Source organism: Rhinopithecus bieti, unplaced genomic scaffold, assembly GCF_001698545.2.
Source record: "Rhinopithecus bieti isolate Rb0 unplaced genomic scaffold, ASM169854v2 scaffold_26546, whole genome shotgun sequence".
Taxonomy (NCBI): domain Eukaryota; kingdom Metazoa; phylum Chordata; class Mammalia; order Primates; family Cercopithecidae; genus Rhinopithecus; species Rhinopithecus bieti.
Genome location: NW_016812367.1, coordinates 2,025,641 through 2,043,438, shown reverse-complemented (window position 1 = coordinate 2,043,438; position 17,798 = coordinate 2,025,641). Strand labels below are relative to the sequence as shown.

The 17,798-nt window shown below is 52.9% G+C and overlaps 1 protein-coding gene across 1 annotated transcript in view; it reads left to right on the top strand.

The window, feature by feature from the left end:
• The window catches only part of CDHR2 (cadherin related family member 2), a 36,024-nt gene that overhangs the window by 7,203 nt on the left and 11,023 nt on the right, over positions 1–17,798 (top strand). The window contains exons 6-19 of the mRNA XM_017896029.1: positions 969–1,058; positions 2,257–2,382; positions 2,453–2,599; positions 2,680–2,755; positions 2,867–2,982; positions 3,091–3,324; positions 4,656–4,956; positions 6,621–6,828; positions 7,098–7,341; positions 10,015–10,254; positions 12,842–12,911; positions 13,685–14,290; positions 15,183–15,254; positions 16,002–16,051. Of these exons, the coding sequence (XP_017751518.1) occupies positions 969–1,058; positions 2,257–2,382; positions 2,453–2,599; positions 2,680–2,755; positions 2,867–2,982; positions 3,091–3,324; positions 4,656–4,956; positions 6,621–6,828; positions 7,098–7,341; positions 10,015–10,254; positions 12,842–12,911; positions 13,685–14,290; positions 15,183–15,254; positions 16,002–16,051 (2,580 nt within the window). The remainder of the gene's footprint in view (positions 1–968; positions 1,059–2,256; positions 2,383–2,452; positions 2,600–2,679; positions 2,756–2,866; positions 2,983–3,090; positions 3,325–4,655; positions 4,957–6,620; positions 6,829–7,097; positions 7,342–10,014; positions 10,255–12,841; positions 12,912–13,684; positions 14,291–15,182; positions 15,255–16,001; positions 16,052–17,798) is intronic.

The window sequence follows — 17,798 nt, the reverse complement described above, 5'->3', positions numbered from 1 at the left end:
ACAACAGGTGCAAAGGCCCTGAGGCAGGAACAAGCTCAGCCAGTGTGGCTGGAGGGGGAGGGGGAGGAGGAGGTGAGGTCAGAGAGGCTGGTGGCAGCCCAGGCTCGAAGGAGTCTGGACTGTGATCTGGCCAGAATGGGGATACCCTTGGGGGATTTGAAGCACAAGAGTGATGTGGTCTGATTCATGATTTTCAAAGATCTCTTTGGCCACCATTAGGAAGTAGAGGTCATGTCTGGGCGCGGTGGCTCACGCCTATAATACTAGCACTTTGGGAGGCTGAGGTAGATGGATCACCTGAGGTCAGGAGTTCGACACCAGCCTGGCCAACACAGCAAAACCCTGTCTCTACTAAAAATCCAAAAAAAAAATTAGCTGGCCTTGGTGGTGGGCACCTATAATCCCAGCTACTGGGGAGGCTGAGGCAGGAGAATAGCTTAAACCCAGGGGGCAGAGGTTACAGTGAGCCGAAATTGTGCCACTTCACTCCAGCCTGGGCGAAAAAGTGAAACTCCGTCTCAGGCAAAAACAAAACAAACAAAAAAAGGAAGTAGAGGTCGTGTGTATAGGAGCCCAGGAGCAGAGGGCTCCCAAAAGAAGCCTCCAGCTCTGTAGGGTGCTGTTTGAAACCCATGGCTATAGGCTGTAGAGAGCACATGGGATGTCTGAGTGTGCAGTGGCACCGTGAGGCTGGACTCTAGAATGATCCCTCGTCCTGGTTCTGAGGGGCTCCGAAAATCAGAAGCCAGCTCAGGTGGTGGAGAGGCTGTGTGGGGAGGGGAGGAGGGAGATCCTCCCTGCCGCCCCGCACCCCCAGCTGCCTTCCACCCACAGCCCTGGTGGGAAGGACAGGGGAACACTGTCCCCTGAGTGCACAGCTGAGGACACTGAAGCTCAGGGGGGCAGTGACAGACGAGGGAGAGGAGGAGCTGGGTTTGAGCTGGTAAGCGACGGGTCCCTCCCTGCAGACCCTGCCCGTGGGCAGCGTGGTGTTCTCCGTGCTGGCCGTGGATAAAGACATGGGAACTGCTGGCATGGTCGTGTACTCCATAGAGAAGGTGAGTGTGAAGGGGGCCCTGACCGCCTTCGTGACCACCAGGGGGCAGCATATCCACAGACAACCCACAGGGCCTGAGCGTTGGGGTTGGGGACGTTGGTCCTGCCTTGGCCCAGCCCTGGTCCCCAAACCTTCCTCTGGCCACCAGCTCCCCCTCCCCGGAAACCTCGCTTTGCCCACTTGCCTAAAGAGGGTGCCTGCTGCAGACCAGACCCTTCTTCCCGCCCGCCTGCTCCCAGGTCTTGTCCAGGTTCCACAGACAGTAAGGGGTGTGTGAACCCATTTCTCATGGAAACAGAGTTGCTGTTGATAGCGCCATTTGGCCGGGCGTGGTGGCTCAAGCCTGTAATCCCAGCCCTTTGGGAGGCCGAGACGGGCGGATCACGAGGTCAGGAGATCAAGACCATCCTGGCTAACACGGTGAAACCCCGTCTCTACTAAAAAATACAAAATCTAGCCGGGCGAGGTGGCGGGCGCCTGTAGTCCCAGCTACTTGGGAGGCTGAGGCAGGAGAATGGCGGGAACCTGGGAGGCGGAGCTTGCAGTGAGCTGAGATCCGGCCACTGCACTCCAGCCTGGGCGACAGAGCGAGACTCCGTCTCAAAAAATAAAAGGATAGCGCCATTTACCGAGCACCAACCGTGTGCCTGGCACATACCATACAGTCACCCCTTGGTAGCCATGGGGAATTGGCTCCAGGATCCCTGAGGACACCAAAATCCATGGCTGCTCAAGTCCCTGGACATGCAATGGGGGTAGTATTTGCATGTAACCTAGACACATCCTCCTGTGTGCTTTAAATACCAATGCAATGCAAATACTATGTAAATATAGCGTATTATGTATGCTATATTGTTTAGGGAATCGTGGCAAGGGAAAAGTTTATACACCTTCAGTACAGACACAACCATTGTGAGTATAGCTACAGTTTTGATCTGTGGCTGGTCAAATTTGTGGATGTGGAACCCACAGAGATGGAAGGCTGACTGCATCTTATTGGATCCTCCTTTCAACCCACTGAGGGTTGTCACTAGCCCCATTTCCCAGAGCTGGAAACTGAGGCTCAGAGAGGTCATGCGACCTGGTGCCAGTGGCGTGACTGGTCAGTGGTAGAGCTGGGGCCTTCCCTGTGTTGCTGAGTGGGATCCTCAGGGCAGGGCTGTCCCTAGGGAGACTGACCCGAGTCTGCTCTGCCCCAGGTCATCCCTAGCACTGGGGACAGCGAGCATCTCTTCCGGATCCTGGCCAATGGCTCCATCATCCTCAATGGCAGCCTCAGCTACAACAACAAGAGCGCTTTCTACCAGCTGGAGCTGAAGGCCTGCGTGAGTGGGGGTGCCAGAGGGTGGGCCTAGGACCCACGGCGCTGGCTCATGGGCAGCCATCTCCCCGCAGGACTTGGGCGGTATATTCAACAACAGCTTCACCATCCAGTGCTCCCTGCCTGTCTACCTGTCCATCTCCGTGGTGGACCAGCCTGACCTTGACCCTCAGTTTGTCAGGGAGTTTTACTCGGCCTCTGTGGCTGAGGATGCAGCCAAGGTGCACGGGGGACCTGTGGGGTACGGGTGGAAGCGGGAGGCGGGGGAAGTTTGAGGAGCACTGACCAGGCACCATTCCAGGAAACCTCGGTGCTGAAAGTGGAGGCTGTGGACGGCGACAAAGGCATCAATGACCCTGTGATCTACAGCATCTCCAGTGAGAATGGGGTGTCCCCAGGCCAGGACTGGGCCAGGGCTGGGGTCAGGGCTCCGTCAGAGCCACTGGAGCAGCTGTTCCAGCTGTTCCACCTGTCCCCTTGCTTGCCAGACTCCACGCGGCCCGGCTGGTTTGACATCGGGGCAGATGGAGTGATCAGGGTCAATGGCTCCCTGGACCGTGAGCAGCTGCTGGAGGAGGATGAGGAGGTGCAGCTGCAGGTCACGGTGAGCAAAGGTCCCACCACCCCTGTCAGAATCCTGCTCTCTAACCTCTGGCTTTTGATCTCTCTGAGCACTGGCTCTCTGACCTCTGACCTCTGCTCTGTGCCTCAGGCCACCGAGACACACCTCAACATCTACGGGCAGGAGGCCAAGGTGAGCATCTGGGTGACAGTGAGAGTGATGGACGTCAATGACCACAAACCTGAGTTTTACAACTGCAGCCTCCCAGCCTGCACCTTCACCCCCGAAGAGGCCCAAGTGAACTTCACTGGCTACGTGGACGAGCATGCCTCCCCCCACATCCCCATCGAGGACCTCACCATGGTGGTCTACGACCCGGACAAGGCAGGTGTGGTGGCGTGGGTGTGGGCAGGGGTGGCATGGTGGTCTACGACCCGGACAAGGCAGGTGTGGTGGCGTGGGTGTGGGCGGGGGTGGCATGGTGGTCTACGACCCGGACAAGGCAGATGTGGTGGCGTGGGTGTGGGCGGGGTGGCTGGGGGAGGCCAGGGGAAGCCCGGATCAAGTGACAGTGCCATGTGGTGCTGGGTGGTGGTGCTGGTGGTGCAGGGCGTGGTGACGGAAAATGGGGGTGCTGTGTGCTCTCTGGAAACCTGCGTCAGTAAGCAGTGTCATCCTCTGGGGGATCCGTGTGGGGCTGAATAGGAGGCCGTGCTGAGTGGAGGCTGACGTTGAACGTCAGATGATGCTGAGTAGAACGTCATTGTCCGTGGTAATGAGTGGCTGGCGAGGTCTCCTAGCATTGGGTGGCCATGATTTGGGTAGTCTTGGGAACTGGGGGAGGCTGAGCAGTGTTGGGACAAGTGGTCTGAGGGTGTGAGGTGGGAGGGTGCTTTTTTTTTTTTTTTTTTTGAGACGGAGTTTCACTCTGTTGCCTAGGCTGGAGTGCAATGGCCCAATCTTGGCTCACTGCAGCCTCCATCTCCCAGGTTCAAGTGATTGTCCTGCCTCAGCCTCCCGAGTAGCTATGATTACAGGCGTGCACCACCTCACCCAGCTAATTTTTCTGTTTTTAGTAGAGATGGAGTTTCATCATGTTGGCCAGGCTGGTCTCGAACTCCTGACCTCAAGTGATCCGCCCACCTTAGCCTCCCGAAGTGCTGGGATTACAGGCGTGAGCCACCGTGCCTGGCCATGGGAGGGCACCCTTAAGTGGAGGCTGCAGTGAGAGGTGGGTTACATGGTGGCGCTGGAGGATGAGTACCTCCGGAGGGTGTATGATGTTAGGTGATACTGAGGGAGTGGGAATGTTGCATGGAGGACAGCGTCAGGCAGGTTTAGGTTGGCCAGAAAGGTGGCACTGGCCAAGGGGGTGACATAGGGTGTGAGTGGTGTTTAGTGTCGCTGTGGGGTTGGGGTGGGGATGTGAAGGGTGGGTGGGAGGGACAGTTGACAGGAGCGAGGGGTGTGTGTGCAGGCTCCAGCCCAGGCCTGGGACCCACAGTGCCTAGGGAGCTGTCTTCTACGGAGCCCACATTTGCAGGGTCTGGTCACCAGCCCAGCCTCCTGCACCCTCTCTCGCAGTCTTTTGAGAGGCCCCTTCCATGGGACCTCATCGGGTGGGGCATCCAGAGGTAAGAGCCTGGGGACTGGGGGAAGATGCAGGTAGGCAGAGCAGGGGGGACAGGTCCCTGCTAGACAGCCTACCTTTACAGGGCAGCAATGGGATCTTCCTGTTGTCGCTGGGGGGCCCCGACGCAGAAGCCTTCAGTGTCTCCCCGGAGCGGGCAGCAGGCTCAGCCTCTGTTCAGGTGCTGGTGAGAGTGTCCGCGCTGGTGGACTACGAGAGGCAGACGGTGATGGTGGTGCAGGTGAGGGCTGCTCTGGAGTGCCGGGGGCAGAAGCTGTGGGCCCTACAGCTGCTGCTTGGGCCCTACAACTGCTGCTTCCTCCCCTACCTCCAGGTCATGGCCTACAGATCAGTTCCATGCCCAGATATCTTCTCCATCGCGATTGGTGACCATCCACCTTAGAGGATCATTAATGACTCATTACAGGCTCTCTACTATTTCTCCAGAGCTTGTTCTGTCTCTTCTAGGTGTGTCTCGGAGCACATCGCTCTTATTCCAGCTCTGTTGTGTTCATCACGACAGCCTTTATTCTCACTGTGAGTGATGGTGTGTACACGGTGTGGGCTGTTGGGGTCCAGCTAAGCAGGTCATTGTCGTGTTGAGTGTGTTGTGAGAGTGTGTGTGAGTATGATATTTTGTGAGTTGTAAGGTGGTGGTCAGTGTGGTGTTGTATGAGTGGAGTTGTGTGTGAATGTGACCAGTGTGTATGATGTTGAAGTGTGAGAGTGTGTGTGATTGTGTAGTGTGGTGAGTGTGAATTGTGTGAGTGTGATTGTGAGTGTTGTGTGATGTTGTGTGTATGTGTGTAGAGTGTGAGATAGTTGTTGTGTATGAGTGTGAGAAGTGTGTGTGAGTGTGAGTGTGTGTTGGAATGTGATCAGTGTGTTTGTGATGGTTGAGTGTGTGTGATTGTGTGTGGTGATGTGATTGTGAGAGTGTGTGAGTGTGAGGTGTGTAAGAGAGTGGAGTTTGAGTGTGATTGTGAGTGTGGAGTGTGAGATTGAGTGTGAGGTGTGACTGTGTATGAGCATGTGGGTGGTGTGGTGTGAGGTGTGACTGTGTGAAGAGTGTGTGTGAGTGTGAGAGACTGTGTGAGTGTGTGACAGTGTGATGTGTGACAGGTGTGAAAGTGTGTGTGATTGTGAGTATGTGTGTGGTGAGTGTGTGGTGTATCAGTGTGTGTGGTGAGAGTATGTTGAGAGTTGGTGTGAATGGACAGTGTGTATGATGTGCGTTGAAGAGGTGTGATTGGTGAGTGTGATGTGTGAGTGTATTGTGAAGTGTGGATTGTGTGTATGTGTGTGATGTGAGAGTGTGTGATTGTATGTGTGTGGTTGTTGAGAGTGTGAGTGTGAGAGTGTGAGTTGTGTGTGAGTGTGTGTATGAGTGGTGAGAGTGGTGTGTGGTGAATGTGACAGTGTGTATGAATGTGAGGTGTGGAGAGTGTGTGATTGTGTGTGATGTGAGAGTGTGTATTGTGTTGTGTGTGAATTTTGAGGTGTGTGTATGTTGTATGTGGGATTGTGAGAGTGTGTGTGATTGTGTGTATGTGTGTGTGTGAATTGTGATTGTGTGTAGAGTAATGAAGTGTGAGAGTGTGTGTGAGTGTGAGTGTGAAAGTTGTTAGTGTAAGAGTGTGTGTGAGTGTGTGTGTATGAAGTGTGAGTGGTTGGTGAATGGACGGTGGTATGATGTGAGTGTGAGAGTGTGTGATTGTGTGTATGTGTGTGTGAAGTGTGATTTGTGGAGAGTGTGGTGCGAGTGTGAGTGTGTAAGAGAGTGTGAGTTTTGTGTGATGGTGAGTGTATGTGTGGAGTGTGAGAGTGAGTGAGTGACTGTGTAGAGCATGAGTGTGGTGTATGTGAGAAAGTGTGTAGAGCGTGTGTGTATGTGAGAGTGTGGACTGTTGAGTGGTGTGTGAGAAGTGAGTGTGAGAGACTGTGGTGAGTGTGTGACAGTGTGAAAGTGTAGTGTGATTGGTGAGAGTATTGATGTGAGTGTGAGTGTGTGTGTGAGTGTGAGAGTGTTGTGTGAGTGTGTATGTGTGAGATGGGGGTGACCATGGTGAATCCGAGTGTGCTGGGGATTCTCCCCTTCATGTCAGGAAGCACGACAGCTCTGTCCCACGAGTGGCATGCGGTGGTAGTGTGGCATCGCCTTCCCACACAGCACCCTGCCGTGTCTCTGCCTCACAGGCCACGGACCCAGACACGGGCGCATGGGGCCAAATTACCTACAGCCTGCTCCCAGGAAATGGGTAAGGGCTCAGGGTGGGCCGTGGGCAGGTGGGTGAGCAGGGCCCAGGCCCACCTCTCTGCTTCTCTGCTGAGATAGAATAGCTGGGGAAGACCGAAGGCACTCAGTTACATTTCAATTTCAGATAAACAAGGAATGATTTTTTAAAATAATGAATATGTTGCATATACTGCATGGGATATGCTGAAATATTTGTTGTTGTATATCTGAAATTCACACTGAAATGGCCATCCTGTGTCTCTATTTGCTGAACCTGGCCCCTCTGAGCAGGGTAGACCTCTTCCAAGTGGATCCCGTCTCAGGGACGGTGACGGTGAGGAACAGTGAGCTGCTGGACCGGGAGATCCAGGCCGTGTACTACCTGACACTGCAGACCACAGATGGCGGGAACCTGTCCTCCTCCACCATGCTGCAGATCCACCTGCTGGACATCAATGACAACGCGCCCGTGGTCAGCGGCTCCTACAACATCTTCGTCCAGGAGGAGGAGGGCAATGTTTCTGTGACCATCCAGGTGTGAGCCCGCCTGGACCTGGTGGGTGGGGCTGGGGGAGGGGACCGAGCCTGCTCTGTGGGCATGCTGGCCCTGGGTAAAGTCGAGGCTCTGCTGTGTGGCTCTGAGACAGTCATTCAGAATCTCTGGGCCTGTTTCCTCTCAGGAAATGAAGAAAATTATAGCCTTACTCTCAGGGTCATTGGGGAATAATTTGATAACTTGTGTGAGGAGCTCAGCACTGGGCCTGCCACAGAGCAATCCCTCAAAAACATACACTTCTTTTTTATTTACCCACCTGCCCCACTCCAAAAAGGACTTGAGGTGGCTTAGGTAAATAGTAAGATAAAAATATGAAAGAAATAAGAAAAAAGAGAAAATAAGAGTGGCATTTGTTAAAGGGCACAAAGGTAAAATTAGAACCCAGTGCTACAGAATTGCTTGGAGTGAGCTGTGAATTCTGATCTGAACTTCGTGGTGGCCAAAGCAAAAAGGGAAATGAGATCAGTGGCCAGGTTCACAGAGTTCATGAGATAAAAACCCACTAGTGGCTCCAGAGAAACACCGGGGAGTAGCTTCCTCCCTTGTCCTGAGGAGTTTGGAAGCTTCGCCCCTGAGGCATCTTGTGAGAAGTGAGAAACCCGGTTCTCAGAGTGACAATCTGGTGGCCACAGAGCCCTCCCTTCTTTCCAGAACAGTGTAGTTTCCAGACCATGTTCCTATCCCTGATCTCTTGACCAGCTTTTGAAGCAGGCGGTCTAATAGTTCCCATTTTGCAGGAGACGACAGGCTCAGAAAGGTTAAGTGACTTTCTATGGTTACACAGCCAGTAAATGACGGCGCTGGGGCTGCAGCCCAGACCTTTCTGGCCCTGAAGCCTTGGCCTTTCCTCCTTCCTGCGTGGCACTTCTCCCCTGGTCTGTGAGCTCCCTGGGGCAGGAGCATTTCCAGTCGGCTGCTGTAACCATGGTGCACGGTGTGAGCCCCAGGAACCACTTGATGAATTAACTGACCTGAGTTCAGGGCACCAAGGGATGAGCAGACAGGGTCAGGTTTTGGGGAAAAAAAAGTCTCCAGCTGCTTTCAAATGATGCATGTAATAAACAAGATCCCAGCAGAACGAAATGGAGGAGCTGAAGGCGAGGACCGGCAGGGAGGAGGGAAAGAATTGGTTAAGTCAGAGTGGTCCCACTCTGGATGCAAGGCCACGTTTGCTGAGCACCTACCCAGTCTTTGACTGGGTCCTGGGTCCTCAGAGATGAGTCCACCACCATTCCTGTCCCCAGGCAGCTCCCAGTTGGGAAGAGGGCATCAGTCACCCAGCGGTGTCACCTGTGCTATGTTGAGACTGAGAGAAAGAGCCAACCTGGCCTGGAGTCAGGCAGGGAAGGTGTGGGGGGCATCGGGGTGAGGGAACAGAATCTGCAAAGTCCTGGCAGCACGGAGGAACCCACTGTGTTATCCACGCTGGTTCACCCCAAAGGCAAACCAAGCACGCCTTCAGGGCCCTGGCAGGGCAGGAACACACACGCACACACACACTCACATACACACGCACTCACAGATGTACAAAGTGGGTGAAGAATCAGCTATTTAAAACATATAGCACTGACAACTGGGCATGGTGGCTGATGCCTGTAATCCCAGCACTTTGGGAGGCTGAGGTGGGTGGATCACTTGAGGTCAGTAGTTCGAAACCAACCTGGCCAACATGGCGAAACCCCATCTCTACTAAAATTACAAAAATTAGCTGGGTGTGGTGGTACACGCCTGTCATCCCAGATACTTGGGAGGCTGAGGCAGGAGAATCACTTGAACCCAGGAATTGGAAGCTGCAGTGAGCTGAGATCACGCCACTGTACTCTACTCTGGGCAACAGACCAAGACTCCACCTCAAAAAAGAGAAGAAAACGAAAGGATAGACATGGTGGCTCATGCCTGTAATCCCAGCACTTTGGGGGGCTGAGGTGGGTGGATCACCTGAGATCAGCAGTTCAAGACCAGCCTGGCCAACATGGCAAAAACCCGTCTCTACTAAAAAATACAAAAAAAAATTAGCCTGGCATGGTGGCGGGGACCTGTAATGCTACCTACTTAGGAGGCTGAGGCAGGAGAATCACTTGAACCCAGAAGAAGGAGTTTGCAGTGAGAGAGAGAGATCATGCCATTGCACTCCAGCCTGGGCGACAAGAGTGAAACTGTCTGAAAGAAAAAACAAAAAAGAAAAAAAACAAAAAAGAAAAAAAATCTATATATAGCACTGACATAGTCATTATGGGAAAATGAGAATCTTGCTGGACTTCACACTTATGAGTTTAAAACTTTCTTTGAATGTCTACAATTTCCTGCCCCCATATCCCCCTTCCTGCTGGAGTATCAATAGCAAAAGGGCCTGTCTTGATGGCGGTTCTATTCCTTGCACCTGGAACGGGGCTGGGCACGTAGGTCCATAGTGGCCGTTTTTGAGATGAAAGAATGACCTCAGTGCTGAAGATCTCAGAAGCTCTTGCAAACTGTTGACCTGAGCCCCTTAGATGGGAAACTGAGGCTGGGAGACGGGCCCCCTGGCTCCAGGCCTGATTACTGCCTGCATGGGCCAGCGCTGGAGAGGAGGGTCTGGCTGCATCGGAGGGGCTGGGGGCTGGGAATGCCCATGGCCAATGGCCGATGGCCAACCCCTGCTTACCTCCACAGGCCCACGATGATGATGAGCCGGGCACCAACAACAGCCGTCTGCTCTTCAGCCTGCTACCTGGCACCTACAACCACAACTTCTCCTTGGACCCCGACACAGGGCTCCTCAGAAACCTGGGGCCCCTGGACAGAGAGACCATCGACCCCACCCTGGGGGGCCGCATTGTGCTGACAGTGCTTGTGTCTGACTGCGGAGAGCCTGTCCTCAGCACCAAAGTCAATGTCACCATCACTGTGGAGGTAAGGCCTGGCTCAGCCAGGATGGGCCCGGGGGTCTCCCAAGCCGATGGCCAGCCCCTCCAGCTTGAGTCACCCTTCTGCCTTCTGCAGCCAGCCTGCCTGGGTTCCAGTCCCGCTCACTTGTATAGTCTCAGGCAATTATTCAACCTCCCCTGAGCACTCAGGCTCCTCGTCTATAAAACAGGGGTGAAAAGGTTAAAGATTAAGTGAGTTAATGAATAGAAAGTGCTTGGTAGCATGCCTGATCTATAGACGGTATCAGTAAATATCAGCTCTAACTGTCACTCACAAAGTACCACCTGAAACCTTCCTGTCTCCCTGCCACCATTGAAAAGCAAAGGGAAGGGGTGATAATCAGCATTGCTGGTGTCTACTGCACATCAGGGCATCCCCCAAGGTCGGGCCGGTTATTACCATTATTTATTTATTTATTTATTTATTTATTTATTTATTTATGAGACAGGGTCTTTGTCACCCAGGCTGGAGTGCAATAGTGCCATCATGGCTCACTGCAGACTCAACCTCCCAGGCTCAAGTGATCCTCTCGCCTCAGCCTCCTGAGTAGTTGGGACTATAGGCATATGCCACCATGCCTGGTTAATTTTTTTATTTTTGTAGTGATGGGGTTTTTCCATGTTGCCCAGGGTAGTCTTGAACTCCTGAGCTCAAGCAATCCACCCGCCTTGGCTTGCTAAGTAGCTAAGACTATGCGTGCCACCACGCCTGGCTAATTTGGCTAATTTTTAAAGTTTATTTTTCATAGAAACAGAGTATCACTTATTGCCCAGGCCAGATTTGAACTGTTGGCCTCAAGCAATCCTCTCAACTCAGCCTTGCAAAATGCTGAGATTACAGGCATAAGTCACTGAGCCCGGCTTATTACCATTTTATTGATCGAGCAACTGAGGCAGGCCTGGGTGCGGTGGCTCATGCCAAAAACCCCAGTACTTTGGGAGGCCAAGGTGAGAGGATTGCTTGAGCCCAGGAGTTCCAGACTGGGCTGGGCAACATAGCGAGACCCCATCACTACAAAAATAAAAAATTAGCCAGGCATGGTGGCATGTACCTGAAGTCCCAGCTACTTGGAAGGCTGAGGCAGGTGGATCGTTTCAGCCCAGGAGGTTGAGGCTACTGTGAGCTATGATCATGCCACTGCAATCCAGCCTATGAGACAGAGCAAGACCCTGTCTCAAAAAAAGAAACTGAGGCACAGAGAGGTTCAGTACCTTGCCTGGGGTCACAAAATGGGGTTTTGACTCCAATCAGTCTGGTTCTAAGGCTGCCACCAGCCCACAAGTCACCTTCCTCTGGAACAATATTGTAACATGTGCACCTCTGCCATGTCTGTGATGTGGATGGCACCCCGTAGGGTTGTACAGTGCACAGCCAGCACCAGTGCACATAGCAGTCCTGTGTCCCCTGGATTGGGATGTGCCATTTTCACACAAGGGTCAGAGAGTGAGACCTCAGAAATGAAGAAACCACAGCAGAATGAGGACTTGCTGGCTGTCCTTGGGATGGGAGGGCTGCAAAGAGAGAACTTCATTTCCTGAGTGCACAGGTTTCTTCACCCCTGTGAGCAGTTCTCACAATTGCCCTGTTAGTGGGACTACTACCCCGTTTTGCAGATGAGGATGCTGAGGTCCAGAGAGCTCAAGGTCACACATGAGGCAGAGGTGCAGCAAGATGTGACTCAGCGCTCTTAGCCACTCCTGTGAGTTAGGGTGACCTTGAGAATGCAGCTGGTCTTGTGCATGGAGCCAATGATGTCATCTCTGGGAAATTAGCAGTAGAAAAGACATCTAGCTAAGGTGCAAGGACGTTGTCTTCCAAATGTTCACTCTAGAGTTATTGAGAAAAACACCTGCTATGTGACCCACAAACCCGGGAAGGCCTGGCATGCTCAGGGCATCCCCCAAGCACATGCCAGTGTTAGGGGACACAGGGGAGGGCAGAGTCACCTCCAGGCTGTGACAATAGTTGCAGGGCTCCAGCTGTGCCCAGTGGGCTAGGGCTGGCCACAGAAGTGAGAGCCGAAAACAGCTGGTGTCCGAGGCAGGAGCAAGTCTAAGCTTCTGCAGGTCCCTGGAGCCCAGCTCTGCCTAGGTACAGAGCTGGTGTCATGGGCTGAGTTGTGTGCAGGAGGGACAGGGGTAGGAGGGGACAAGGGAAAGTGTGGGCCTTGGAGCCTTTGTGGACATATAATGGTATTGGTGCCAACACAATAAATCCGAGAGATGGAAATCAAGCAGGGCCAGGCAGGGCCACAGGTGGGGACCCAGAACTGTGTTTCCAGAAAGCAGGGTCTAGAACATTCTAGAACTGTGGTCAGAGAAACAGGAAGCAAGCAGGGCTTCCTGAGGATGGATATGTAAGGCCAAGGTCCCACTGTAGGTCCCGAACCCCAGGTGTGTGACCTGGGCAAGTTCCCTCCTCTCAGAGCCTGTTTCCTCATCTGGGAAGTGGGCAGTGAGGTCTGGGCACTAGCAGAGCCCGTGCTTCAGAGCACAGGGACTATTGGTTTCTCAGATTGGCTCTGGGGAGGGTGAGATGGGATCCGGGGACTCAGACCTATCTCTGCCTGCAGGACATCAATGATAACCTGCCCATCTTCAACCAGTCCAGCTATAACTTTACGGTGAAGGAGGAGGATCCAGGTANTACAGCTGGGGTCAGAGGAAGGAGCAAGACTAAGGTTCTGCAGGTCCCTGGAGCCCAGCTCTGCCTAGGTACAGAGCTGGTGTCATGGGCTGAGTTGTGTGCAGGAGGGACAGGGGTAGGAGGGGACAAGGGAAAGTGTGGGCCTTGGAGCCTTTGTGGACATATAATGGTATTGGTGCCAACACAATAAATCCGAGAGATGGAAATCAAGCAGGGCCAGGCAGGGCCACAGGTGGGGACCCAGAACTGTGTTTCCAGAAAGCAGGGTCTAGAACATTCTAGAACTGTGGTCAGAGAAACAGGAAGCAAGCAGGGCTTCCTGAGGATGGATATGTAAGGCCAAGGTCCCACTGTAGGTCCCGAACCCCAGGTGTGTGACCTGGGCAAGTTCCCTCCTCTCAGAGCCTGTTTCCTCATCTGGGAAGTGGGCAGTGAGGTCTGGGCACTAGCAGAGCCCGTGCTTCAGAGCACAGGGACTATTGGTTTCTCAGATTGGCTCTGGGGAGGGTGAGATGGGATCCGGGGACTCAGACCTATCTCTGCCTGCAGGACATCAATGATAACCTGCCCATCTTCAACCAGTCCAGCTATAACTTTACGGTGAAGGAGGAGGATCCAGGTACTTGCTTCCTGGGCCAGGAGAGTCACTGGGGCTGGGGCCCGGCGTGGCTTTGTCAGGGTGGATCTGGAGTTCCAAGAGAGGCAAGGGCAGAGGAGGCTTCCTATGGCAGGGCCAAGAGTCCCTCCGAGCTCTGCCCCTTGTCCACAGGAGTGCTAGTAGGCGTGGTGAAGGCCTGGGATGCAGACCAGACAGAAGTCAACAACCGCATCAGCTTCAGCCTGTCAGGGAGTGGTGCCAACTACTTCATGATCCGAGGCTTGGTGCTGGGGGCTGGGTGGGCTGAGGGCTACCTCTGGCTGCCCCCGGACGTGAGCCTGGACTACGAGATACAGCCCGTCTTCAACTTGACAGTGAGTGCCGAGAACCCAGACCCCCAGGGGGGTGAGACCATAGTAGACGTCCACGTGAATGTGAAAGATGTGAACGACAATCCCCCCATCCTGGATGTAGCCTCACTCCGGGGCATCCGTGTGGCTGAGAATGGCTCGCAGCATGGCCAGGTGGCTGTGGTGGTTGCCTCGGATGTGGACACCAGCGCCCAGCTGGAGATACAACTTGTGAACATTCTCTGCACCAAGGCCGGGGTTGATGTGGGCAGCCTGTGCTGGGGCTGGTTCTCAGTGGCAGCCAACGGCTCTGTGTACATCAACCAGAGCAAAGCCATTGACTACGAGGCCTGTGACCTGGTCACGCTGGTTGTGCGGGCCTGTGACCTAGCCACGGACCCTGGCTTCCAGGCCTACAGCAACAATGGTAAGGTGGCTTGGCCTTGCAGGGCTTGGCAGGCCACAGCTTAGGGGCCATGGGAAGGAGCCCTGGGCTGGGACTTACAAGATCTGGGCTCAGATCCTGGCTCCAGCCCTTTCCAGCTGCAAATATTGGGAAAGTCCCAAACCTTCTCCAAGCTTCAGTTTCCCCATCTGTCCAGTGGAGTTGGGCAGTAGGGTTGGCTGTGAAGATTCAGTGAGAACATGGATGTAAGGCATTTATTGCAGTGCCTGGCATGCAGTAGCATCAAATTAATGCCATTATTTTGCAAGATGCTGTGAAAGAAAGATCACATACTTCGGAGTCAGATGTGTACTTGTATCCCACTTCTGACACCAAATAGCAATAATACCACATTAACAACTAGCATATATTGAGTCCTTATGACAGCCAAGAACTACACCAGGCACCTCGTAAGCATTTTTGCACTTCCGCACAACCCGTGGGGGTAGGCGGTCCCTATCCAATTTTATAGATGAGGAAACTGAGGCAGAGAGTGGGCATTTAAACAACCAGCTTACATAGTTAGAATGTGTCCATATAATGTCATAGGTGAGATCTACCTAGGATGGGCCCACTCCTGGCCCACCACTATTGCTGTGTGACTTTGACAAGCTGCTTATTCGCTCTGAGGTCTGGGATGATACTCCCACCCACACAGGCCAGAGAAGACTGAGCAGGCATTCTGGGTCAGGAGCAGGGGAGGGGACTGAGCAGGCATTCTGGGTCAGGAGCAGGGGAGGGGACTGGGCACGGGGAACACATGGGAGAGAGGCTGCAGGGCATGGGGTTGAGGCTGGGAAGCACCAGGTTGAGGCCCAGGCTCCTTGGGTCAAGCTCTTGCCCGGAGCCAAAGCCAGCTTACCTTGTCTCCTAGGAAGCCTCCTCATTACCATTGAGGACATGAATGACAATGCACCCTATTTTCTGCCTGAGGATAAGACTTTTGGTAAGCAGCAACCCCCTTTACACACCATACCCCTGCTCCATGAGGCCACCTTTGAGCAACCCCCACAGACCCTCCTTGGACCCAGGGGGGACCCTTAGGAAGGGGGGAAGGCCTCTAATTCTGCCTCTTCCTAGGGCTGCAATAGGAGAGGACACTGGAATTTTTTTTTTTTTTTTGAGATGGAGTCTTGCTCTGTTGCCCAGGCTAGAGTGCAATGATACCATCTCGGCTCACTGCAATCTCTGCCTCCCAGGTTCAAGTAATTCTCATGCCTCAGTCTCCCGAGTAGCTGGGACTATAGGCATGTGCCACTGGGCCTGGCTAATTTTGTATTTTAGTAGAGATGGGGTTTCATCATGTTGGCCAGGCTGGTCTTGAACTCCTGGCCTCAAGTGATTTTCCCGCTTTATGATTTGGCCTCCCAAAGTGCTGGGATTATAGGTGTGAGCCACCATGCCCAGCCAACATTGGAGTTTCCATTCCGGCTCTGCCTGACCTAACTGTCTGGCCCTGGGCCAGGCCTTGCCTCTCTATGCCTCTATTTCCCCATGGTCCTGTGGGCCTGTGACAATGGGAGGTGGATGACTTGCTAACTACTGGCCCAGTGGTGACTGTAATGGGGTCTCTTTTGGTGGAGAGGTTGAGGGCAGATTTAGAGGGATGAGCCCTGAGCTGCGCTCATGGCCAGCCTTGGTCCAGGTGGGCAGTGTCCCGACCCTGCTGACCCCTTCCCATTCACACCTGCAGTGATCATCCCTGAACTTGTGCTGCCCAACCGGGAGGTGGCTTCTGTCCGGGTAAGTTCTTGGCTCCAGCCTTTGTTGGTTATGTGAGCCCCAGTGGACACAGAGCTGAGGCCTTCAGGCCTTTAATGGTAGAAAGAAAATATGTGGGCTCCAACATATGAAAATAAAACCCCAGAAGGGAAACACCTGTCTAATCAGTGTAATCAAACTTCACTGTGTTAAATGTAGCATTCATAAAATGTCATGACCGCAAACACCACTCGCAGTCTAGATATTTCTTACTCTGCCAGAATTCTTGAGTGGTACAGAGAACTCGTAGCCAATTGTAAATTAAACCAGTGCCTTGTCATTAAATAATTCTCAGAGCCAGCCAGGCACGGTAGCTCACGCCTGTAATCCCAGCACTTTGGGAGGCTAAGGCAGGTGGATCACCTGAGGTCGGGAGTTTGTGACCAGCCTGACCAACATGGAGAAACCCCGTCTCTACTAAAAAATACAAAATTAGCTGGGCGTGGAGGCACATGCCTGTAATCCCAGCTACTGGGGAGGCTGAGGCAGGAGAATTACTTGAACCCGAGAGGTGGAGGTTGCAGTGAGCCGAGACCGCGCCATTGCACTCCAGCCTGGGTGACAAGAACGAAACTCTGTCTCAAAAAAAAAAAGTGTCAGAGCCAAGTCATAAAAGGCTTTGAGCTGTTTATGGTGTTGGATGTGGACGAGTTTATTAGGGGTGGCGGCCATGCCGTGTGGGGATGAGGCCTCCCACACCACTGAGGGCTGGGCCTGGCTGAGCTTCTTACTGACCTGGAGAGCTGCCTACTCTCTCTGGGACTCCGTTTCCCTCTTCGACACGAAGCTGGCGGTTCCCAGAATGTGACATGTGGGTGCCACTCCCTGTGCTGTGGAAAGGACATGGGTATAGGAGATGGACAGGGCTGGCCTCCCCACTTAGAGCTGAATGTAAGGACATGGTCTCTCAGAGCTTCAGCTTCCTCTTGTAAAATGAGGATAGTAATTCTCCCTCGCTACATTGACGTTCATGCTAGAGACAGTGACTGTGTGACTTTCAAGACTTAAGACAGTTTCCCAATCTTCTGCCAATTTTGTTCTAATGTCATGAGTTTAGCCACGGCAATTTTCTTTAAATAGACTTCTTTTAAGACTTAAGCACCGGCGTTGGCCTATCCTCAACAGTAACGTTGGTGAACTCGAAGCTCTGTGTGCTGGTTAAATTTTCTCTGAAAGGCACTAGAATGAATAAAATGTTTGTGTCCCCTCCCCAACCAGCTTCATGGTCCACTAGGGGAGTTGGTACTCACATTAGCACTGAAACGAGGGATCCCAGGGGAGGTGCTTAGGAAATCTGAGCATTGCTGTGTGTGTGCGCCAGTGTGTGTGTGTGTCCAAGTGTGAATGTGTGTGTGTATGTGTATAAAGGTGAGAGAGTTTATGAGAATGTGTGGGACAGTTTGTGGGTATGTATAAGTGTGTGACTGTGAGTGTGTGCATGTGTGTGTGTGACTGTGCAAGTGTGTATTTGTGTATGTGAATTGTGTGTATTTGTGTGTGTGAATTGTGTGTATTTGTGTGAATTGTGTATTTGTGTATGTGAATTGAGTGTGTGTATTTGTATGTGAATTGTGTGTGTTTGTATGAATTGAGTGTGTGTATTTTTTTGTGTGTGAATTGAGTGTATTTGTGAACTGAGTGTGTATTTTTATGTGTGAGTTGTATTTGTGTGTGCATGTGAATTGAGTGCGTGTATTTGTGTGTGTGAATTGTGTGTATTTGTGTGAGT